This window comes from Macrobrachium rosenbergii, chromosome 53 (genome assembly GCF_040412425.1).
Source record: "Macrobrachium rosenbergii isolate ZJJX-2024 chromosome 53, ASM4041242v1, whole genome shotgun sequence".
Taxonomy (NCBI): domain Eukaryota; kingdom Metazoa; phylum Arthropoda; class Malacostraca; order Decapoda; family Palaemonidae; genus Macrobrachium; species Macrobrachium rosenbergii.
The window spans coordinates 43,785,407-43,810,859 of NC_089793.1; the positions used below are offsets into that span (position 1 = coordinate 43,785,407).

The 25,453-nt window shown below is 37.3% G+C and overlaps 1 protein-coding gene across 2 annotated transcripts in view; it reads right to left on the bottom strand.

Annotated features, from left to right (window-relative positions):
• LOC136834420 (BAG family molecular chaperone regulator 1-like) overlaps nucleotides 1–25,453 on the bottom strand; it is a 121,391-nt gene that overhangs the window by 31,984 nt on the left and 63,954 nt on the right. For both annotated transcript variants that reach the window (XM_067096999.1, XM_067097000.1), the window contains exon 4: nucleotides 11,683–11,871. In XM_067096999.1, the coding sequence (XP_066953100.1) occupies nucleotides 11,683–11,871 (189 nt within the window). The remainder of the gene's footprint in view (nucleotides 1–11,682; nucleotides 11,872–25,453) is intronic.

The following is a 25,453-nucleotide window of genomic DNA, read 5'->3' on the forward strand; positions in this document are numbered from 1 at the left end:
TACCCACTGTTCTGACAGCCACCTCCAGCAATCGAAACATGGATCCTCTCGATTACAAGAATGTTTTCTGAAGTATGTACACAGTGTACGTGGGTCAACTTCAATACTTGATGGGAATTTGCTTACATGGTCTGTCAATCCCTGGACAGCACCTGATAGTGAGAGGTTTCCTTGGTGTAGAGGAAGATGGTTTATTTGATTTATGGGTTTGACCCATTTCAAATCAAACACAAAAAATTTATCAAGGGGAAAAAGAAAAGAAAAACAAAATACTTTTAAACCACAGCACATGAAATAAGTAATTTTAAAGGTAGATGCAGAAATCTCTTTCGAAAGATATCTGCATCAATTTTGGCAAAATTAATAAATGTAAAGAGTGAATGTCAGACACACAGGTGGGCTGGGCTTCCCCTACCCATCAATTGTTAAGGACCCTGTCAGTAAGTTTTTAACAACCATTCCAGCTCATGTTTACAAGCTTATCCTAAAGAATGAAAGTTTGTATTTGTGCAGGAACAAATATGAACTGGTTTCAGTCACTGAGGCAGCACTGATTATTTGAGTTCATGGTCTCTTCTAACACATTTCCTGGAAGATCTTGTTATATACAATTACAATCCCTAAGGCAATTATATGCATCAAAGCTGCTAACTATTAGGATGGGGGCTTTGAGATTGGTTTATCAAATAATATTGTGTCCAACCTCTTAAATCTGGGAACTTAAATGGCACTGGAAGACCATGAAAATCCCAAAATATAGAATACTGTAACCCCTAAAAATAAACCCCATGTACAAATGTGTGCTTTGTTTAATTGGTATACAAATAGCCCCCACGGCCTACTAATCAAAGTGAAATCACTTTTTTATCATTGTATTACCAATTTGTCATTTTATAACTTGATACTGTAAAAAACAAAAATGGAGTTTGTTTGTCTTTTAGCCTACAAAAGAGGTACACTAACATCATAAGTCAAAGTCAACTTTTCAGAATCTGCAAAACCATTATGGGTGACTTTCATCTCCTAAACATTCCCATCTTCAGTGAAATTATTACTATGCCACTTTGTCATTTACTTTTGATTGTGAGGGTGATGAAATGACAACAATAAAAAATGCAGCAAAATCACCATGTGAAGTTGATACTTGTTGTTTAACATATACTAAACAATGCAAGAAAGCTCAACCAATTGAGGAAAATGGACACTAAATATTCACTAATGGGAGGGGAAGGATCAGAAACATTTTTGCATTTCTGATAAAGATTTATGGCACCTGCATCTGATCTCTAGCATCATCTGATCTCAAGGGCCATATTGAAATTGGTGAATGTGCAGAGATATAAATGAAATGATCAAAACCCTTGCTAAGTTCACCTATAAGTCTGTTCAAGCACTCTAAGAGTTTAGTATCACCATGCCTGTCAATGTCTCTTGTTTTGATTAAGAGTTCTAACTGAGAACCTTCTCAAGTGGACTCTTTCAAATCATATATTTATTCATTTAAAGTTAATATAAAAAATGATTTGACATACATTTTGAAAACAACAATTATTTTCACAAGAACAAAAGAGATATGGCATAATTTTTGCTGTTGGGAAGTTGTAAACAACAACGTCTGGAACAATTAGGTGTAGAACAAACTAATGGTAAATTCCAAACTCAAAGACAAACCCAGAAGTTCCCAGACCACAGAATGCCAGAAATTAAGAGAGATGTGATTACTTGCATTTCAAATTATTTAATTTTCATTTGGTCAATCATCTGAAGATGCTTTCAGAGGTAGTTATCATTTTCTATTTGCAACAAATGATTCTCAGAAAATTGTAAATTAATATTATTCAAAATTAATTCACATTTTCTTATCTTATTATGAATGTATATTGCACTTGCCTCCTCCTTCATGCAATGCTATTGCTAGTAAATAGTCACCTGTTGATGGTACTGGTTTCCTTACCTGTTGTAAACATAATGACATTGGTTCATAATCTTTATAGGCATTGTAATTCCCCAAGGTGTAATCTGGTCTTAACACCATTCATATTCCACTGGATTATAATTACTGAAGGTTTCAAGCAAGAGTGATCAGATTTTTATGGTTTACAAAAGCTGATATTTAACCATTTATCTTATACCTGGAATTCAATATTTGTTCTTTAGAAATTTCAGTTTTATAATTACAGTCATTTAGTATTCTTAGATTCATAGTTAGCAAATATGTTTCTTTTTCTGGGTCTTGTCCCTGATTTTTGCTAGTTGTTATCTACTTATGATGGACAACATGTACCAAACCCATCAATGCACATGCATCCTTTATCATGGAACTTACTTTGTATTTGCAGCACCCCATTTCCATATTTTTTGAGAACACTGGTCTGGAAAGATAGTCTTTTGTTTGCATTCTTGCTTTTAGTGCAGAGTTCAATAAGCCTGTATTACATCGGCATGTTCATGTGTTTACATCTCTTGTTTTTTTCCAAACAAAGTTGTGCCACCAAACACTGCAATAGGTTAATTGCACCCAATTTTGATCTATAGTAGCTTTCACAGCTTATATCTTGATTCTCAGTGGGCATCTATACTGATTGGTTTAGTCACCCAGAAGGTGAAGGATTAATCTTGTCTGATTCTTGATATTGACTGTTGTCTTCTTTTTTTTTTTGGCAGATGGACTAGTTTCACTTCATTGCTAATCTTCTATTCCTTGTTTTCAGGCCAGTCCGTTCAGCGATGAAATTCCATTACAGCAGAAAGTGCAGGTATGTCATGCTAGATATTCCAGAACCCTGCTTTCAGAAACCCATAATCACAGCTGATCAGCCAATCTATGAAGACGTCGGTATAAAGAAGGTGCAGTGGCACTGGCCTGACAGTATGGCTCGAAAGATCTCTCCTATCAAAACCCCTGAATTGAGATGTGAGCAATGACATTTCTTGTACACTTCACCATGGCAGTGGTTGGACAGGAGCTCTGGTGGACCAGGAGTTCCATTTTCTGGAACTGACAAATCCTTTCTTTGTGTCAGCTGCAATTTGGATTATTTTCTACATCTCAGATGGCATCAGGTTTTTCAGCCTCTAGTTTGTACAAACTTCTGAGGTTTTTGTTCTGTTTACTGTGCTGTTTTGGCAAACAACAATTTCATTAGAGTTTGAGGTGGTGTGACCTGAAGACAGCAGAGTCCACAGTTCCACTTCTGGCACATGGTGCTGTCTTCTGTTCTTGTGATATTGTCTCCTGATAGGTCCTTTGAACCAATTTTGTTCTCTACTGCCAGGTGGTTGCATGAGCTGGCTCCTCCCTTTTCTTTTCCAACAACATTTCAAACTTGGTCTTGGCTGCCTATTCACCTTAGGGACATGCTTACCCAGAGAGTTCCCACCCAGAGTTGCACAAGGAGTTTTATTTTGCTTGCAACTTTGTTGTGCACAAGACCAGTCGCCAGTTCTCAGCAATGGCTCTTGACCAAGCTCATGAGCAGATTTTGATTTTAATTAAGGCTGATGGTATATTGTGGTGTAGGGCTTGACTGAAGATCCCCTTGCACTGAGAAGATGGATGGTTGGCCCAGGGAGATTTGCATCCCTCCGGTGTCTGCATTTTTGAGAGGTTCAAAGTAAGTTCTAATGAGCAGACAACAACCATGAACAAATGTGTTTCCTCTAGGCTAGTCGACATTCTTGATCCCGGTCAGCAAAAAATTCTCTGTCATTGGCTTTGCCACCCTTTGGAAGTCCTTTTCAGGAAGAACCAGGATCTGTTTCCATTGACAACAAAGACATTGCCCACCCCCAGCTCAGCAGAACTTCTACAGACACACCTTGACAGAGGCTACCCTTCCAAATTTGGAGGGAAGGATGCAGTTTTCAGACTCTCCCTTGGCAAACAATGCAGTCTCCTTCTATGAGCCGCTAAACCCCTCCAGAACTGAGCCTTCAGGCAAGAAGCTGCGCCTGATGGAACAGTCAAAGTTCAGAAACTCCTGAAGGAGGATTGCCAGCCTCCCAAAGCTATTTATATCCTGTCAGAGCTGTGTTGTGATTGCAGGTTTTCTTCCAGCACGTTCGAATCAAACATTCCATACCTTCCCTTAGTGAGGCTCGTGGATAGGGTGAAATGTATGTCAGAAGTCTCATGTTATGACCTCGGTCCTGGAGAGTCATGTTTCACTAGAAGACAAAGAACCAAAGACTGATGTCATTGTAGATGGACCCTCCGGCTTTGGTCCATGCCTTGCCACCAAAGAAATTATTAAAGATTATTGTTATTATTATTATTATTTTTATTTTTATTTTATTTTTCATTAATTTTAGATAAATCTGTTTATCACATCATCACATCTTTATTTGATGTATACAATGATCCAGCCTCAAAGCTGAGACCAGGCTCCAACGTTTTCAAGGCAGCCCTTATGGTTAGTTCCTGGTGACAGACAAGAACATTCCATCCAACTGGCTGCAAGCCTCCTTCCACACGATGCCAACAAGACAGAGTTGGCCCAGTTCCTGGCAGACAAAGTTGCCCAGATGTCTTGCCACAAATGTTGTCATTGCCACGAAAGGGTCTGATGTCCTCAGCACTCATGAGGCTAGTCTTCAGGGACTGGAAAGACTGCTCTCATGAGGAGCTGACACCCGCATCTTTCTCCATGCCAAATATGCCACAGAACATGGAGCCAAGACCACGCTGGTTAAAGCAAATGACACAGATGTTCTTGTTTGGCACCCCGTTGGTTGTCAGTGCTTTGCTCCACTGCTCAACCATCTAGGATAGTCGAAAGTGATGGTGGCTTTTGGCCAAGGCCAGAGCCTCATATTGTATATTGTTTGCTGTTCATGACCTGGCTTTTCTCTGGGCCTAACTGAATTGCTGGTTTCTTCCATGCGTCACAGGCTGTGAAGAAGTCAGCCTTCCGAGCCCTCCGGCAAGAAGGCTGCCTTCAGACATGGAACATCTTTCCAGAGGCCTCCACTGTGTTCTCCAAACTGAGTCACTTGCCTCTCAGAGTGGAAGAGAGTGACCTGAAGGTCCTGGAGAGGTTTGTCACCCTTATCATCCAGCAAATCCAGCACTGCTGGCACTGTGCCACCTCTAGACTTGGATATCCTTTGCCAGAAAACAAAGAGGATATGAGGCCATTCCATCTCAACCAGGAACCAATCCAACACACCAAGCCGTGCAGGTGGTAAGTGGTGGCTGGTTGGATGTTGGGGCAGGCCACCCTGTTTGAGCCACAGCCAGAGAACCCTTTGCAGGTTTTGGATGGCTTCCTCTGGGAAGATGGCAAGTCCTCTGCTAACCCCAACTTGAAGTTAGCCAAGAGTTGCCAACAGCTTACCAAATGTGGATGCAAAGAAGGCTGTTCCCCGGAAAGGCAAGTGCTTCAGGACCTGGGCCTTCCGGGAGCAGCTCTGTTCCTCCGCAAATGTGAAGTCTAGATAAAACCATTGCCCTCTCTTCAGTAGATAACAGGCTTGCCAGAATCCAAAAAGTTTCATGGATGACCTAGACTTCTTATCCTTGAAAGATAACTGATAAAGGTGTAGGTTGAGAGACCATACTGGCATAGATTGGTTGCCCAGTCCAGCAGAACCTTCTTTTCTTTTATCCCCGACAGTCTTAGACCTCAATGTTGTATGTCCATAACCATTACTATTTCAGTTGGCCATCCAACACGATTAGTTAAACTGTACAGTTGACATGAATATACCATTAAATAAAAACAGTTGGTTCTTCCCCCGTCTCTTGCCCCTTATCCAGGCTGTGGGCTAGAAAAAGCTTTTATGGCAACAATTTTCCTAGGGAGACATCTTGGTTACAATTCATTTAGTAAGGGTTTTCAATAAAATGTGACGGAGTGGCAGGCAGAAACATTTTTGAACCTAAAAGGCAATTTTAAAAAAAAACTGGCATATTCCATCCAATAGATGCTTGGAAACCAGTGAATCTCAACATAGATGGCATGCTTTTTGAAAAATAGCCGCAATCTTGGAAACAGGTGGCCACTTCCTTTTCTAAGAGAAGTAGTCTTAGGAATGTTTGTGCCACTTTCACTGTCTTGGACCCCTTCACTATCTGAACGATTTTTACAGCAATCTGCTGCACTAAAAGAGCGGGTGGGAGTTTGCCGGTGGAAGGAAGGTGCTGAAGACCTCCTTCAGTGTCACCAGCGCAGTATTCCCCTCCAATGACACAGGTGAGGTCTTCCTAGCCATTTTCTCCTTTTTCCAGGTTCTACTTTACCCACTGTTCTGACAGCCACCTTCCAGCAATCGGAAACATGGATCCTCCAGACTGGAATGCAGGAATGTTTTCTTTGCCGATGTACCATCCGCCACGAGCCAACAACTTGATGGGAATTTGATTACATGGTCTGTCAATCCTGGACAGCCCTGATAGTGAGGTTTCAAGCGTTAGGACCGATGGTTTATTTGATTTATCAGTTTGACCCATTTCAAATCAAACACAAAAAATTTATCAAGGGGAAAAAGAAAAGAAAAAACAAAATACTTAAAACCACAGCACATGAAATAAGTAATGGTAAAGGTAGATGCAGAAAGCGGAAAAGATATCTGCATCTGACGGCAACCGAAAGCAAAGAGGAATGCAGACCGACAGGTGGGCTGGGCTTCCCCTACCCATCAATTGTTAAGGACCAACAGTAAGTTTTAACAACCATTCCAGCTCATGTTTACAACCTTATCATAAAGAATGAAAGTTTGTTTTGTGCAGGAACAAATATGGTTGCAAGGGGAGGAAGAGGCAGCAAGTCCCCCCATAGATTTGAGTTCATGGTCCCCTTCTAAGGCCATTTCGTGGTAGATCTTGTTATATACAATTACAATCCCTGAGAGAACACAGGTATATGCATCAAAGCTGGTAACTATTAGGACCTTCAGCCCTTGGGCACACTGTCAAAATCCAAAGGATAATTACAGTGGATTTAGTATTCTTAACCAGGTTTTCATTACCCAGTTTCAATTTCTGGGTCTTGTATCTGATTTTCAACAAATCGATTTATGTGCCTGCCTTTATGTACCAAATGGTCAATGCACATGCATCCTTTACCATGACTTACTTTGTATGTTGCTTCATTATTTCTATATTTTTTGGAATTTCTTAGTCTGTTTATTAGATAGTCTTTTGTTATATTCTTGCTTTTAGTGCAGAGTTCAATAAGCCTGTATTACATCGGCATGTGTCATGTGTTTACATCTCTTGTTTTTTACCATGAATTTTAGTTGTGGTAAGTATTGGTGATAGGTTAATTGCATATTAATTTTGATCTATAGTAGCTTTCCTTTAGTTATATCTTGATTCTGAGGTGAGGCATCTATACTGATTGGTTTGCTACTCGTGAAGGTGAAGGATTAATCTTGTCTGATTCTTGATATTGACTGTTGTCTTCCTTTTTTTTTTTGGCAGATGGACTAGTTTCACAGTCGTTATTAATCTTCTATTCCTTGTTTTTAGGGCAGTTCTTTCTAATGGTCTTTTCCAATAGTCTTGAAGTTGAGAAATTATTTTGGTGGTTTTATTCTAATTCTTCTTTGATGTTTTGGTTAATTTCCTAAACTCCCCTTTTTGGGTCTTTAATGCTATACTCTTTTTAGATTGCATTTTCTTCATCAATCCTTGTTCTAATATTCTTTTATCTTGTTTACTTTTTGTTTGTTCAACTTCACTTATAAGAATTTCTTCTGGTTACCTTTAAGGGTTACAGCTTAGTTCACATATTTTGTTACAGGATCATTAAACTCTGGTACATTCAGTTCCAGTTTTGCTCCACTTATGCACATTACAGTTCTATCTTGAAGTATTTTTAATTCCATTGCTGTTTATATAATGAGCACATTCTTTAGATCTTGAGTGATGATGCTGACCAGTTTATGCACATTGGTTCACCACAGTATTACTTTGCTGTGTGATCATTCAGGCCACAGTATGCACATCTTGAGCTGCTAGGGCATCTCTTTGCTCCCTGTCCTAACTTACCACAATTTTTACATCGTCAAAGTTGGTTTAGGTACATCTTCATTTTTGGGCTATATGATTGTTCCTTGTACAATATTCATTGCGTCATGTTTCATCACTTTAACTTTTGCGCTATCCATAGACTGCACTGCAAGATAACTTCCGGATTGATTTTTGTTGTTGCTTCAATCAACCATGTTTTCATTATTATCTGTCTGAATATCCTTTCAACAGCTGAAAGTCTATTCAACAGATAGTTTTCAAGTATTATTGATGATATTTGATTTTCAATTTCTAATATTAAAAACCTTGAATTCTCATTTCCAAATATAGAATCAAAACTTGTCAATGTTGGATCCTGCCTGAATTTAGTTTTTCTTTCTGCTTTTACTTCAAAAGTTTTCAAAGTTACTCTAGTTTATTTTTTGTTAGATTGTGAGAATCAAAAGGGAGAATCACGGGTGCAACAGAGGTCAAATAATTAGGATTAATATTCATAATATGGAAAGCTTAAAATTCATTCAGGATAGCTTCCCTATGTCCAGGGTGGCCCTACAAGAGGAGGGGCAATAGTGCTGCCTTTGAGAAAGCAGCTGTCCTGGGAGACCCACCTAAATATAAACCGTACCCTCAGTGCCTTAGAGTTGCAGTCCGTCAAGGTCAGGCCTTGCTCTGAAGACAAGGTTCAACAAAATGTTTCCCTCACTCAACCATATCAGGTACTCTAGTTTTGAGAGAGGGAGAAGTAAATCGTCACCTCTGCTCTCCATCAGAGTTTCAAGAGCAGAAATTTTCACGGTCCAAGTAACTTTAGAATCATCTTTTTGATATATAACTTAAGGAAGAATACACTTATTACTGAGAGAAGAAATAGGCATGACTACAATATGGTAGGTCAGCAGCTGAGGTACAAGGCTTCCAAGATTTCGATGTCTAAAGTCATGAAAGCATTGGGACATTACTTGCTACCCTCTACGCCAACATTGGCAAAAAAAAAAGAGAGAGAGAGAGAGAGCACTAACAACACTAACATGACTTCTGCTTATTCCCAACTAGTGCCAGGAAGCAATAAAATCAAAACTTTCAAAACACTTTGCAAAAAGTATTAAAGGTATATACACTATAATATTACATTACATGAATAATAAATACCCAGAACATAACAGCAGTTACTCCTATACTGGAATAAAATAAAGTCTGTAATTAGAAAAAGTCATTACTGTCACATCATTTACCAGTTACATCACTCAACCAAATAACCTCATATTATGGGATAACTTAGCTTCTTCTTAAGGTAACTGAGGTGTCTGGACATTCGAATGCCACAAATTTGGGGTATTTAACCCTTAAACGCCGAGCCTCTATTTACAAAAATGTCTCCCATACGCCAGCGGCGTTCAGGAGTTAGCACTGAAGCGGAAAAAAAGTTTTTTTCAAAAAATCACAGCACACTTAGTTTTTAAGATTAAGAGTTCATTTTTGGCTCTTTTTTTGTCATTGCCTGAAGTTTAGTATGCAACCATCAGAAATGAAAAAAATATCATTATCATATATAAATATTGAAATATATGACAGCAAAAAAATTTTCATATATAATTTTATACAAATCGCACTGTGAGCAAAACGGTTAAAGCTAACGGATTATTTTTTTCTTTGTATTGAACACTAAAATTGCAATGATTTTGGTATATAACAAATTGTAAAACGATCAAAGCAACACAGAGAAAATATTATCACAATATGATGCATGAATCTGTAATCATGGACGAAAAAATGTTTTTTTCAAAAATTCCCCATAAATCGAAATATTGTGCTAGAGACTTCCAGTTTGTTGAAAAATTAAGCTAACTGATTGAATATTACTAGACTGTAAGTGTTTTAGCTTACAATTGCAGTTTTTGACCATTTCGGTCGAGTTGAAGTTGACCTAAGGTCGAATTTTTTCTATTTATCGTATTTTATATGAAAATATTTCAAAACTGATAAAAGCTACAACCATGAGTTATTTTCTGTTGTATTCTACATGAAATTGCGCACATTTTCATATATAAAACTTTATGTAACGACTAATATAAAACTGTGCAAACATTACGACAAAGTGACGAAAGAATTTCTGAGATGTTCGGCCGTACTCGCGGACGTAAGGAAAATGTTTTTTTCAAAAATTCACCATAAATCGAAACATTGTGCTAGAGACTTCCAATTTATTGCAAAATAAAGGTAAATGATTGAATATTACTAGAATGTAAGAGTTTTAGCTTACAATTGCGTTTTTCGACCATTTCAGTCGAGTTAAAGTTGACCGAAGGTTGAAATTTTGGCAGTTATCGTGATTTATGTGAAAATATTTCAAAACTGATAAAAGCTACAACCATGAATTATTTTCTGCTGTATTCTACATGAAATTGCGCACATTTTCATATATAAAAGTTTATGTAACGACTAATGTAAAACGATGCAAACATTACGACAACGTGATGAAAGAATTTCTGAGATGTTCGCCGAGTTACCACAAGCAGATGTAAGGAAAGTTTTTTTTTCAGAAATTCACCATAAATCGAAATATTGTGCTAGAGACTTCCAGTTTGTTGCAAAATGAAGGTACATGATTGAATATTACTAGAATGTACGAGTTTTAGCTTATAATTGCGTTTTTTACCATTTTGGTCGAGTTAAAAAGTTGACTGAAGGTTGAAATTTTGGCAGTTATCGTGATTTATATGAAAATATTTCAAAACTGATAAAAGCTACAACCATGAGTTATTTTCTGTTGTATTCTACATGAAATTGCGCACATTTCCATTTATAAAACTTTATGTAACGACTAATATAAAATGGTGCAAACATTACGACAACGTGACGAAAGAATTTGTCGCGGACGTAAGGAAAAAGTTTTCTTCAAAAATTCATCATAAATCGAAATATTGTGCTAGAGACTTCCAATTTGTTGCAAAATGAAGGTAAACGATTGAATATTACTAGAATGTAGGAGTTTTAGCTTACAATTGCGTTTTTTTACCATTTCGGTCGAGTCAAAGTTGACCGAAGGTTGAAATTTTGGCAGTTATCGTGATTTATATGAAAATATTTCCAAACTGATAAAAGCTACAACCAAGGGTTGTATTTTGTTGTATTTTACATGAAATTGCACACATTTTCATATATAAAACTTTACGTAACGGCTAATATAAAACAGTGCAAAAATTACGACAAAATGACAAAAGAATTTCTGAAATTTTCAGCAGAGTTACCGCGCGGACGTAAGGAAAAAGTTTTTTTCAAAAATTCACCATAAATCGAAGTATTGTGCTAGAGACTTCCAATTTGTTGCAAAATGAAGGTAAATGATTGAATATTACTAGAATGTAAGAGTTTTAGCTTACAATTGCGTTTTTCTACCATTTCGGTTGAGTCAAAGTTGACCGAAGGTTGAAATTTTTTGTAGTCGACGTACGGTATGTCCACTTGGCACCCAACAGACAATTTTAGTCGACGTATAATACGTCCAGTAGGCGTTTAAGGGTTAATACAGTTATGGATTTGTGCAAAAATGTGGATTGGCCAGCAGACATTACCCTATTACAAACTCACTTCAGCACAATCTTGCTTCAAAAGGCAGTCAAGTCTTTTGTAAACAAACAAAATATAAGTTTTTATAAAATACCATGGGTATGTGTGACAGACTACAAGGCACAAGACAAATTGCTCACCTCAAATGATAGGCCATCAAGCTGTTCCAAGAGACGCATAAAATCTTCATTTACACCTAGTAACTCTTTCCTCAATTTACTCAATGCTTCTCCACAATGTTTGGAATCTAAATATCCATTATGGATACCATTAACCTGAGGGATGATATCATTAAGCTTGCTCTCAACTCTGCTACAGGAATTTTCGATCTGAAATCAAGAACGTAATAAGTGGCAAAGAGAAAGCTAACATATTTCACTGCATCCTTAAACAAATGAACAACATAAAGCAATTAATTCAATGAAATCAAAGTATCCAAAATATGTACACTTTTCAGTTTAATGTAAATACCTGTTTACAACAAACTGTTTCATATTTGCCTTATTTTCATCTCATCCTGGCAAGTTCTACTAGCAGTTTCAAAATGCCCTAATAACACTACCTATCAGCAGTGGGAAACAGCAGCAGTTTCTCCCCTTGGGAAGGAGTACTGCCTACAAAGTGCCTTTCATAACACATTAACTGTAGAGCCAGTAATCATGTTTTCTATGGCAACCTTTCTACTGTCAACAGCACTGCTTTCTACCTCCTTACTTTTCTCATCTGCTCTCCTTGGTTGCTTCCCACCTAGATGCAACACTTCTTTATCTTGACTCAATTTTCATTTTCTGGGCTCGACCTGTGTCACCCAGTGAAATAATCCATTAGCACTGATTTCCAGGTATAAGTATTGTCTTCCCCCAGAAATAGATTTTTCCTTTGTCAAAATCCCTTTTTAAGTGTTATAAACCAGGCCTTTGGCTGATACTATGAAAGCCCAAAAAGGACTCAATTGTCTGGTTAAACTCCAACAGAATAATAATACTGTAACAAGGTAGCATCCAAAGTATACTGTGGTGTAACATCTTCCTCCACCTGCTGGTTTAGCCGTTATGCATGGCCGTGGCTAGTTATGAAAACTAGATGGGAGTGATGAAAACTAGATGGGAGTGATGAAAACTAGATGAGAGTGGAATGTGTCTGGAGTTCACAGTCAACTGATTTGCAGCCAATAAACATAACACAGTTAAAATAATACTGGAAGGATTTATATGAAAAGCACTTCACAAGTATCAAAAGCTACTGAAAAAGTAGGACTGCAGACATATCTGTACTGTATATGCATCTCATTGACTGAGGCTCTAGAGCTACTATATACAGAAGCAGACTTTAACTCAACACTTTGTACCTTTGTTGCCATATTAAATACACAACATTTACTAGCCATTAATTGCAAGCTGCTTCAATACATGACTGGTTTACTAGAAAAACTACAGCTTACTATTTGCAAAGTTATTAATACTCACAAAGCAAACAATGATGGACTGACAATTCTATATTAATGATTAATTGAAAGGGAAACCTACGAGCTTGAGGGTAAAGATGACCATAAACATATTAAAGAAGGTTCTTACAATGCTTCTATGTATGCTCAGTTAACAACCTCCTTAATAAGGTAATCATTTTCATGGACATTGGACAGTGAGGAGCAGAAGTGGTAACACAGCCAGAAATAACATTTCCTGGCAAATGACTTGCCTTCAAATAACTTACAAACAGCAAAGCAAAATGTTGCCCTTGTCCTTCCCTGCGAAGTCTGAACATCAGGTGCCTCTAAGCACTATAAGAGAACTCTGAAACATTCTTCCAGCCCCCAGATGCACTTCCCTTTAACTCTTTCATTTTTATTTCAATTCAGTTCTTACTTTTCTAAATTGCTGTCCAACTCTCCAACCTTAACATTTTCACTGACTTCTAATGATACAAAGCATTCCAGATAATTCCAATAATCCTATACATGATCATCATATGCACAGAACTAGGAGGCTATAAGAGTGAGGAGATCACTTTCTTATATGTAAAAATTGATTATATAATGTTCACACCAAGCTAGGCTCTATTCACAGTACCTTTACTGATTGATAGTCCTTATGGTACAGGAGGTGGTGTGTTTATCAAAGTAGTAAAGGTGGTAAATATCTGCATAGTATTCCAGTTTAATCCAATGTAGAGAGACATCAGTCCCAAAACCCACTCCTAGGTAGGCATGGGAACAGATTGGATTAAATTAATTGTCTCTTAGAGAAGTTGTCCTTCTCAACACAGTGCTGAGTGGGGATGCAAAAATACAAAAACTATGTCAACTACCTTAGAGAACTCCTTCCTCTAGGCATTTCCTTACGAAGTATCACATAAATAAATGGTAGTAATTCTTCTTTCAGTCCCAAATTATGAATCATACTATGGATTCCTTGTTTCAAAGAGGTATCAGGCCAAAATAACAGTGGCACAATAAAATACTATTTTTTTCAAAATACCATCCAAGTCCTGCACTGACCATCTTTTCAATGATCTTAAATGGACTGGATGTCAATGCAGCTTCTGCTGCTAAATACTTGTTTGCCAAGTTTCAAAAGTTAAAATTATTGCAAGTTCCCAAATCATTGGGTAACTGGTGTCATGTCATATTCTGTTGATGATTCTTTAAACTGAAGAGTTTTGAGTTCTAAGATACATGTATAATCATTGCATACCGAATTTCATCACAGCCAGGATCCATATCATTACAATTTGCTAAAGCTGAATCAAACTCACTTTCAGAGAATGGAAGGTTGTAAAATTCCTCTTCATGTGAGTAAAATTAAGAGATTTTTGTACATTACATCTATACTGTTAGACCAGAGCAAGAGCAGCTTCAGACTTCAATTATATTTTGGCAATGTTCATCTCTACTCATGTATTGACCTTTCATTTCCATAACTACAGATGGACCTTGAGTGAATTTTCCTGGCACTTCCCCTACTTTCTACCCAACAACAATGGTGGAGTTCTGCTATTTACTTGAGTGAATTTTCCTGGCATTTTCCCTACTTTCTACCCAACAACAATGGTGGAGTTCTGCTATTTACATAGGAAAGATAAACTGCATTTATCTGGTTGTCTTGCAGCTCTATGTAAAACCTGAAGTTTTGATGACCAACAAGGGACTGGTCACTGCTGGCATAAACCTGTGGTTTTTGGAATAGAATTAATGCCTGCTGTATAAAGAGTTCCACTGAGAAAGTCAATCGAAGTACCTATACAGTCACCACCCTACTTATGAACGAGTTACTTTCTGGGCAGCTAATCGTATCTTCAATTTTTCATAAGTAGTTTTTAATATGTAGTGCATAAATTTTGCTGATGTTTACATTCTTGAGTTAACTTGCGAGTCATAGATTATACTACTTTCACTGCATTTTTAAATCATGCAGTATTATAAAGAATTACTTTGGATGCCAGAAAGGTAAAAAGATTCAAGCAACATTCAAAATTTAGTATTTTTTTCATGCTTTCAAAGTCATGAACTTGGAGACAATTTCGCAGGAGCAGTACCTGACATTGGAAGTTCAAAAAGTGAACAATGCACACTGCCATCTTTTGATAAAAATGCATACTAAACGTTTCCTATGGGGAGAGGAAATATAGAAAATGGGAATTCATCCCAGAATGAGTTAAATCAGGGAGACAGAAATAAGTAAGAATATTTTATGATTATGAACGAGTATTCTCATGATTTTAAGAAGAATACATGAATACATGGTAGTTAATCATGAAAATACTCGGGATAATCAGAGAAGGAGTTAAAGGAACAGGTTCTTCTTCTTCCTTGTATTCTTCTGTTCTCAGCAAAATTTCTTACTGGCAGAATAGGTGAGCACAGCAAAATTTGAATTTGTGACCATCTGTTCGTATCTATGAATGTTTGTAACTTTAATAGGGTGGTGACTGTAACTCTGAACTCATCTGCAATGCCTACAATTTCACAGAGCTCTTGAAATCTTTTTCAGTCACCTTTGACAAGATTCCAAATTGGTGATCTCTACACTGCTGGACTATTGATGGTATCACTAATAATTGGTGATTCATCACTAGTATGCCACACATCCAATGTTCTTCAGTTAACATCAATACGGGAAGTTAGAACTCATTTATGACATATTAATACAAGACAAAGTGCCTATTTGCATAGGTTCTCCTGTATTAAGGATACCAATATTCTCTTTTTCTATGAGTGATGATATATTTCCACTCATATTTGCCAAAACATCACCCCACAAAAGTGGTCTATCGTTTATTCAACAAAACATCACTTCAAAGGATGTCCATCATTAAGGATGCCCATCATTATATCACCTATGGGGTGAAATGTTGAGGGAGTTGATAATCACCTCAGCCACACCATCACATGAAAATGTCATGTGGAAGTAATTTAAGGAGCATATGGTGTATCTTCTTCTTAAATAAATTTGTACTGCCCCTGCCTACAAAGGAGTATGCAAACTAGAAGGTATTTAGAGAATATCAAGGAATATGTACAAAGACTTCTGCCTTGACTACCCATTTTGTGGACCACGGGGATTCCTTAGCTAACATATTCCTGAAGACTGAGTATTAATGTCCAAATGACTCTCATGTAGATATACAATTGCATGGCAAATGATTGCAAATTAGCAGCTTCAGCTCTGTATTTGTCCCTCAAATCATGAGAATTCCACTGAAGAATTGAGCATGAGATAAAGTTTTACTTTCTAGATGGCACGTAATCAAAGCCTTCTTAGCAAGACTTCTTGATATACAGTATTATGGCTCCCTAATGACAGCTTTATCAAACATGACATTGTAAGACCATGCATGGTCTGAAGATCTCGCATACACAGTATGTATGGGTTACTCATGCCCCTCCCTGTGCATCTACTTGGATCCATGGGGGATACTGTCCCCAGCAACCATGCACATACAATCCCATGAAAGAGCACATGCAGACCATGCAGAGCAAGCAAACTCATCCACTGATTATCCAAAAGGATCATGTTTGGAAGCGACTAGTAGTCCCCTCATCTAAGGGTGTAGGTGCTAGAGCACCTGCCCTGCCAGAGGCTCTACACTCACCTCCCCTGCCAGAGGCTCTACACTCACCTGCCAGCTTGTGAGAGGACTTAGACTTTTCCTCCTTCTTCTTCCTATATGGAGGAAGGAAAACCAAGGATGAAGAGGAGGAAGAAAACAAGCTTGATGAGGAAAATGTCGGGAGCACTTCTTCTCTTTCCCCTCTCAAGTCTTGCTGGTCAAGGCAGGAACCAAAGATATCAGAGCAACTTGAGGATCTGCCACTGGAAGCACTACTGCTACAGGAGGTTCCCCTCCTTCATGGTAGCAGAGAAAGCAGGAGCAGCTGGAGACAGAGGGAGGAGTAGGTGATGGAGAGAGTTCCTCCTCTTCAGCTAGGTTGCCTAGGAACACTGCAAAAGACGGACTACCAAGAATAATCAACATGGGCCAAATCTTTTCCTGGTACTTCAAGGGTAACATCATCTTTGTATCTGGAAAGTCAGACGCAGATAAATTTTAGAGAGGGTGAGGCTACTTCTGAGGATGAGGTAGACTGGGGGCGCATCAGCTCCAAAAAGAAGTCATCCCCTGAAAACAGCAAGTGACCAGAGATCCACATCACAAGTACTAGCCCCAGAAGGGAGGAAGCACTACCAGCAGACAGCAGTAGATTAGGAAAGGAAGGGGGAGAAAGAAAGGAACCAAAGGGATTCGGCAGTATCATCAGAGGTGTGCTTTCTCCTAATGATGCTAGCAAATCCTTCTTGTCCTTCTTCCCTCTACCAAACTTCTACCACTGAGAAGCCCAGCCACGTTGCCAACACACTCCTTCTAGGGAATGAATGAGTGCAGGCCTTCCCCCTACAAAAGGAACAGTACCTATGAGGTCAATGATTACAGGAAACATGAAATGCCCAAAAGGATACATACACCTTTCCCAATGGCGTTGTTCATGTTTTTTCTCCATTAGCATGGAAAAAACAAATAATAAAACACATAAGTAAAACAAATAGTTTTTTATAGTCATCAAACCATTCAATGGCAGGAGGAAGAGAGAGAGAACACAATCAGATGTCCACTCTTCACAGCTGCCAAGAAAAAAGGAAATGGTGACCTATAACTAACTGTTCATGACCTTGTTACCAAGTTCGACTGCTCCAGCTGACACTGAAGATAACCTGATATAAAAGGCTCTGGTTTGTATCTGTATTTTAAGAACAATTCTAACCCTAAATAGAATCACAAAGAGAAAATCTTCAACTTTTAAATTACCCATTTCAACACAGTTATCATTCATTATCACCAATATTATTATTATATTATTATTATTATATTAAAATAGTTTTACCAGACCACTGAATGTTTATGACTGGATTCATTGCAAATGTTGAAGTTTCCACATAACTTCACTGTTCAATTAATTTCCAAAACTTAATAGCACTACTGATTATAATCAGGACATTCACACAGAGATGTTTGTTATCATTACTTTACACTCAGGAGCAGGGTTTTGCAGATTATTCATTATGAGTCCATATGTTTGAGAAGAATAGCCTATTCAGAGACTTGTCAGAATTACTTGCTCATGTATCTCTATGGTATGATGAACTCCATTTTTCAACACCAGGTTTTATTTGTTTTAATTTATTATTTTCAGGTTCTCCATTCCATACATTTTGCCATTTACACGCAGTCCCCGGTTAACAGTGGGGGTTCCATTCCCAAAACACTTCCAGGTGCCTAAAATCGCTTACCGTCGATGAAAATCTGGTTAACGACGTCATTAGCCAACCAGCGATACAGTAAACCCCTGTATTTGCGGGGGGGGGGTGCATACCACAAGCCCCGTGAATAGTTAAAACCTGCAAATAGTTAACAAACCCCCTTAAAAGCACTTATAACTGCCTATCTTCAAAGTTCAAATACCAGATGTATACCTTAAACTAACATCCTACATCAAATATACCTTAAAACTACAGTATTATCCTATTACTGTATTAATCTTTGAAATTATATTATTAATATTTCAAAGTCATCTTAATCATTTTACCCTTAAAAATACATACGTATGTACTTCTAACCCTTCCAGCCAATAAGAGAGAGAGAGAGAGAGAGATCTTTCTATCAACCACTCTCCCTTTCTATCTACCTATCTATCTCTCTCTATCCATCCCACATCCCTCACATTCTGAGCTTGAGAGAGAGAGAGAGAGAGAGAGAGAGAGAGAGAGAGAATTTTTCAGTATCCTTCATAGCTATTTTATTTGACCACCAAGTGGGCAACATACTATTTGACCACAAAGTGGGCAACATTCTCTACCCTTTGCAGTCAATATGTTAAGATAAACTGACAGATTACAACCCCCCTCATTCCAAGCTTCGGAGAAGGCTGGGAATCAATATGTTTTCTTTATTTACTATAGAAATGCATAAATGTTGTAATTATAGCATGGAAAACATGAAGAAATTAATAACGCATCACATTTATCTATAAATCTACAGTATACAAAACAAATAAACATATATGTTACATATTCATAAAAAATTTATCTGAGAGAGAGAGAAAGAGAGAGAGAGACTCTTTGGACAGGTGCTAACCCTTTTTTTTTATGATGACAGTTACGCCGTCATCCTTCCCCTAAGTCGGATACAGAAAAAGATCAGGGATTGAACCAAAATCTTCCTAATTCACTATATTTTCCTTAAAGAATTGATATTTTGCTGTTTACATTAATATTAATATTTGAAAATTAGTAAATAATTTATTTATCATATGAAACACATAAACATACATATTACATATGCATAAAAATTCTCTCATCTCAGTGAGAGAGAGAGAGAGAGAGAGAGAGAGAGAGAGAGAGAGAGAGAGAGAGAGAGAGAGAGAGAGAGAGAGAGAGAGAGAGAGAGAGAAAATTATTACTTTTATTATTTAATGTTATTTAACCCTTAAACGCCGAGCCTCTATTTACAAAAATGTCTCCCATATGCCGGCGGCATTCGGTGAGTTAGCGCTGAAGCGGAAATAAAGTTTTTTTCAAAAAATCACAGCACACTTAGTTTTTCAGATTAAGAGTTCATTTTTGGCTCATTTTTTTGTCATTGCCTGAAGTTTAGTATGCAACCATGAGAAATGGAAAAAAATATCATTATCATATATAAATATTGAAATATATGACAGCAAAAAAAATTTTTCGTATATAATTTTATACAAATCGCACTGTGAGCAAAACAGTTAAAGCTAACGGGTTATTTTCTTTTTCTTTGTATTGTACACTAAATTGCGATGATTTTGGTATATAACAAATTGTAAAACGATCAAAGCAACACAGAGAAAATATTATTACAAAATGATGCATGAATTCGTAATGCGCGGACGTAAAAAATGTTTTTTTCAAAAATTCACCATAAATCGAAATATTGTGCTAGAGACTTCCCCTTTGTTGAAAAATGAAGCTAATTGATTGAATATTACTAGACTGTAAGTGTTTTAGCTTACAATTGCAGTTTTCGACCATTTCGGTTGAGTTAAAGTTGACCAAAAATCGAATTTTTTCTATTTATCGTGATTTATATGAAAATATTTCAAAACTGATAAAAGCTACAACCATGAGTTATTTTCTGCTGTATTCTATATGAAATTGCGCACATTTTCATATATAAAACTTTATGTAACGACTAATATAAAACTGTGCAAATATTACGACAACGTGATTTAAAGAATTTCTGAGATGTTTGGCGAAAGTTACCGCATGAGACGTAAGGAAAATGTTTTTTCAAAAATTCACCATAAATCGAAATATTGTGCTAGAGACTTCCAATTTATTGCAAAATGAAGGTAAACGATTGAATATTACTAGAATGTAAGAGTTTTAGCTTACAATTGCGTTTTTCGACCATTTCGGTCAAGTTAAAGTTGACCGAAGGTTGAAATTTTGGCAGTTATCGTGATTTGTGAAAATATTTCAAAACTGATAAAAGCTACAACCATGAGGTATTTTCTGTTGTATTCTACATGAAATTGCGCACATTTTCATATATAAAAGTTTATGTAACGACTAATTTAAAACGATGCAAACATTACGACAACGTGACAAAAGAATTTCTGAGATGTTCGGCCGAGTTACCATGCGCAAGAGACGTAAGGAAAAAGTTTTTTTCAGAAATTCACCATAAATCGAAATATTGTGCTAGAGACTTCCAGTTTGTTGCAAAATGAAGGTACATGATTGAATATTACTAGCATGTAAGAGTTTTAGCTTATAATTGCGTTTTTTTACCATTTCGGTCGAGTTAAAGTTGACTGAAGGTTGAAATTTTGGCAGTTATCGTGATTTATATGAAAATATTTCAAAACTGATAAAAGCTAAAACCATGAGTTATTTTCTGTTGTATTCTACATGAAATTGCGCACATTTCCATGTATAAAACTTTATGTAACGTCTAACATAAAATGGCGCAAACATTACGACAACGTGACAAAAGAATTTCTGGTGCGGACGTAAGGAAAAAGTTTCTTCAAAAATTCACCATAAATCGAAACATTGTGCTAGAGACTTCCAATTGGCTGCAAAATGAAGGTAAATGATTGAATATTACTAGAATGTAAAAGTTTTAGCTTACAATTGCGTTTTTTTACCATTTCGGTCGAGTCAAAGTTGACCGAAGGTTGAAATTTTGGCAGTAATCGTGGTTTATATGAAAATATTTCCAAACTGATAAAAGCTGCAACCATGGGTTGTATTTTGCTGTATATTACATGAAATTGCGCACATTTTCATATATAAAACTTTATGTAACGGCTAATATAGAACAGTGCAAAAATTACGACAAAATGACAAAAGAATTTCTGAAATTTTCGGCAGAGTTACCGCGCGGGCGTAAGAAAAAAGTTTTTTTTCAAAAATTCACCATAAATCGAAATATTGTGCTAGAGACTTCCAATTTGTTGCAAAATGAAGGTACATGATTGAATATTACTAGAATGTAAGAGTTTTAGCTTACAATTGCGTTTTTCGACCATTTCGGTCGAGTCAAAGTTGACCGAAGGTTGAAATTTTTTGTAGTCGACGTATGGAACGTCCACTTAACACCCAACAGATAATTTTAGTCGACGTATGATACGTCCAGTAGGTGTTTAAGGGTTAATCTTATTTTTTAAACAATATTATTTGAAAATTAGTACTGTAAATCATTATTTTATCATAAAATGCATATGTACATACAGTACAGTATTTAGTCAAGAAAATAATATAAAAATACATAATATTGCTCTATGAAAAAATCCGCAAATGGGTGTTTTCCTGTGAATAACTTAATGATAGGTTCCACAGAAAATTCCGCGAATGGCTGAGTCCGTGAATTGTGAGCACGCGAATCCGAGGGTTTACTATACCTATAAATATCTATAAATATACTGTATTTAGACATTATTACAGAGTATGAATAATAAACCAATGAAGAAATGTTTGAATTAAACCTCACAGTAAAAGATGAAAAATGAAGAATAAAACATGATAAAAATTATAGAATTCAGGTGTTAAGTAAAGAGAAGTTGAGTCTCTAAAATGAAAAGTATAATGAAATTTAGATTATAAAAAATTAAAAACACTAGTAGACTACACGGCACGTACACCCAAGTAACAAGTGTTGTTCAGTAACTCGGCTTTTGTCTTCGTAAAGTTTACCTCTGTCATGCACTTCTTTCATAAAAGCATACAAAACATCATACTGTAGCTACCAGTCAGGCAGCAGATAGGTAAAACTGTTAATGCTTGGTGAGTGGCTACCATACTTCCTATGCTTCCAGATAACAGCGTGTCACAATGACTGTATGTTATGTATGCAAGTTAATTCCATTACAAGTTAAAAGCATTTTAGTTGAGTACAGTATACATACAGAACTGTGTACTGTATATACAATAAAAATATAAATGAAAAGTTTTTTATTTACCTTTGGTAGATGACGGATGAGCTTGAGGTGACAGGGGAAGGTGGAGATGATACTTAACTTATTCTGAGTCAGTAGAGCTGTAATGCTCCACAGTCTAAGAAGAGGCTGGTTTTTGATAACCAGAGGGCTTAGGGTTGTCGACACCATCATCTTCAACAAGGTTGGGACAAATTGGTTTGAAGAATAATCGAGTTTGAGCTGTTTTTGAGGCTAATGTTGTTTTCTGATAATTATTTCGCTGAAGACTCTAAAATGTTGATAATATTATTGGATTTCACTTTCTGCAGACAAATCAATGTAGTTGATGAGATTATCAAGTGATTTGCGTACAACAGAGAGCTTGGGTTTCATGGGTAATGTTTCATCACCATCATCTTCATCACTATCATCTCTGCTGTCACCAGCGATTACGTCATCATCTATTTCTTCTTCTGTCATTATCTGGTATCCAAGGTCACCTGTGTCCTCTAACCAGATCCTTACATCATCTTCAGACATATCTATTTGGCCTGACCTGTGAAGGATATGATGAAAGTCCTTGGCCTAAAACCCTTCGAAATCGTATTCTACCTCATGATCATATAGAAGTTTTTTCCAAGAGTTGGCTACAGTATTTATTTTCATGGTTTTCCATGCAGCTGCAACACTGAATACAGTATAGCTGATTTGAGGTTGTAGGCATGAGTAAGATCATCTTCCTCTTCCAGCACCACAAGTACCTTGGGGTAAATATCTGCGTTGATATAACCCCTTGCAAGATATAATTAACCCCTGATCCATGGGTTGGATCAGGGATGTCACACTGGGTGGTAAAATCATGCACCGAATCTTCCCATCTCGACTCACAAGTTGGTTATCAGTCGGGTGAGCAGGTGCATTGTCTAAGATGAATGACGCCTTCACCTCATCAGTTGGCAGTTTGAGAACATCTTCCTAGTGTTTACGTACAACAGGTAGTATGAAATGTCACTGAAGATTTCCATGGTGAACCATGCCGCCTTGGAGCTGTAGTAATGCATTGGGAGAAGGTTCATGCAGTCTTTCAAAACACACAGGTGAGCAGACCTGCCCACAACCACAAGATTCAAATCGTGCAAACCATCTGTGTCCACACAGCGCAACACTGAGAAACGGTCTTTACTTATGTTACGGCCAGATGTTGAGCTCTCACCTTTAAGAGCATGGCTATTCCTTGTTAGTGACTGCCAAAACAATCCAGTCTCATCTGCATTGTAAATTTGGAAATTTAGCAGTCCTTCACTCTTAACTAAGTCATTAAGCTTCTCCCTGTATGGCTCGACTGCCTCCATTGGCACAATGCCTGTTTCACCGTACGTAACTTTACTACCCAATCTGTGGCAATTTCTAAATGGCCGTAACTACCCATCACTAACGTCAAAGTTATCAGTTCCCATATGTTTTGCTAACTTGTTCGCAGCACTCTGAATTTCCACACCATGGACTTTGTTACCACATGATTTTTGTTGTACAAACCACTTTGTCACAGCTTCCTCATGTAAGGGTATAAGGAAAAATTAGATAGGAAAGCATAAAGAGAAAGAGAGAGAGTAGAGAGAATAGAGAGAGAGACAGAAAGAATAAAGAGAGAGAAGAGAGAGAGAGAACAACAATTAAGCCTTGGTTGTTATGTACTGAGAGACTAGGTTGAGTAAGCAAATCACGAGAAACCGTCTTGCACGAACTCAAAACAGTGAGCGAGTATATCGCGCCCTGGGCCATACAACCGATTGTAAAATCTGGAAACTGTGCCCTCGCAATTTAGCTGACTAAGGATCACTCAGCACCTTGTCAGAAGCTAACATTCCAGCCATATCTATAACTCTGCCTTCAACAGGAGGCATTTACATGGAAATTCCATGGAAAAAGGGCTGGACAATGTGATGTAGTTCAACACCTCTCCAATCAAACATTCTAGGGAGGAGTCCTTTACACCTCCTCCTGAGATCATTTCCAATCAAATCCTCTAAGGAGAGATTTTAACAACACCCACCACTGTCCTTCCCAATCAAGCTCTTCGAGAGGAGGCCTTACAGATAAAATCTTTCAATGGAGCACTGAAAAGGAGTAGCTGGAAGATAAAAAGAAAAACGAGGGGTTCCAGAGAAGCCAGAAGAAGGGCATTCGAGTCTCAGTCCACCCATAAGGGAAGACGTAGCTTTCCCTTGCTTTCGTGATCCCAAACAGACTTAACTGAACTGTCTAGCAAGAGTGATTTCAAGACTGTAACTGTAACTGTAAATTGTACTTGAGTTTGTAGTTAACTTTCATCATTAAAGTAAAAAGCTACCAGTTCGTCTCCATTACGCCTTTCTGAGAGATATAATTACCTTAATCTAATTCCCTTCAAAATAACAGACTCGTAAGCGGCTGACTACGGAAGAGACGCTGTGGACGACTGTTTCGGCAACTTAGAAGAAATATGCAGGTAAGAAAGGAAAATAATATGTCGGGCACGACATAAATTGTTGGCAGCAGTGGGATCCAGAAGGCGAGACGAAAAAAACAGACATTAACAGAAATATCAGTGCAATTACTTAGGTTACAGTGAAACGAAAATCTACAAAACGAACTTAGATTTTACGACAGCAAACAAAACTTATATGAAGAAATAAAATCCTGCAATAAAGCGTCAAACAGAAGTGAACAAAAAAAAACAGAAATGGTGCAACAGGCAGAAGCAAAACACACAGAACCATTAACCATAATAAAGTGAGCCAAAACATTGACAGCAACAACAGGCAGCAAGTGTGTTTAACAGACTATCAATACAGGTGTAACAGAAACAACGCAGTGTGTGTTTCAACGAAGCTCCGAAGGCAGCAACAACAGAAAAACTACTTGACGACTAGGAAAGAACTCAGCAATAACAACAACCTGTAAGTTATCGAGAAAATGAGATTTACTGT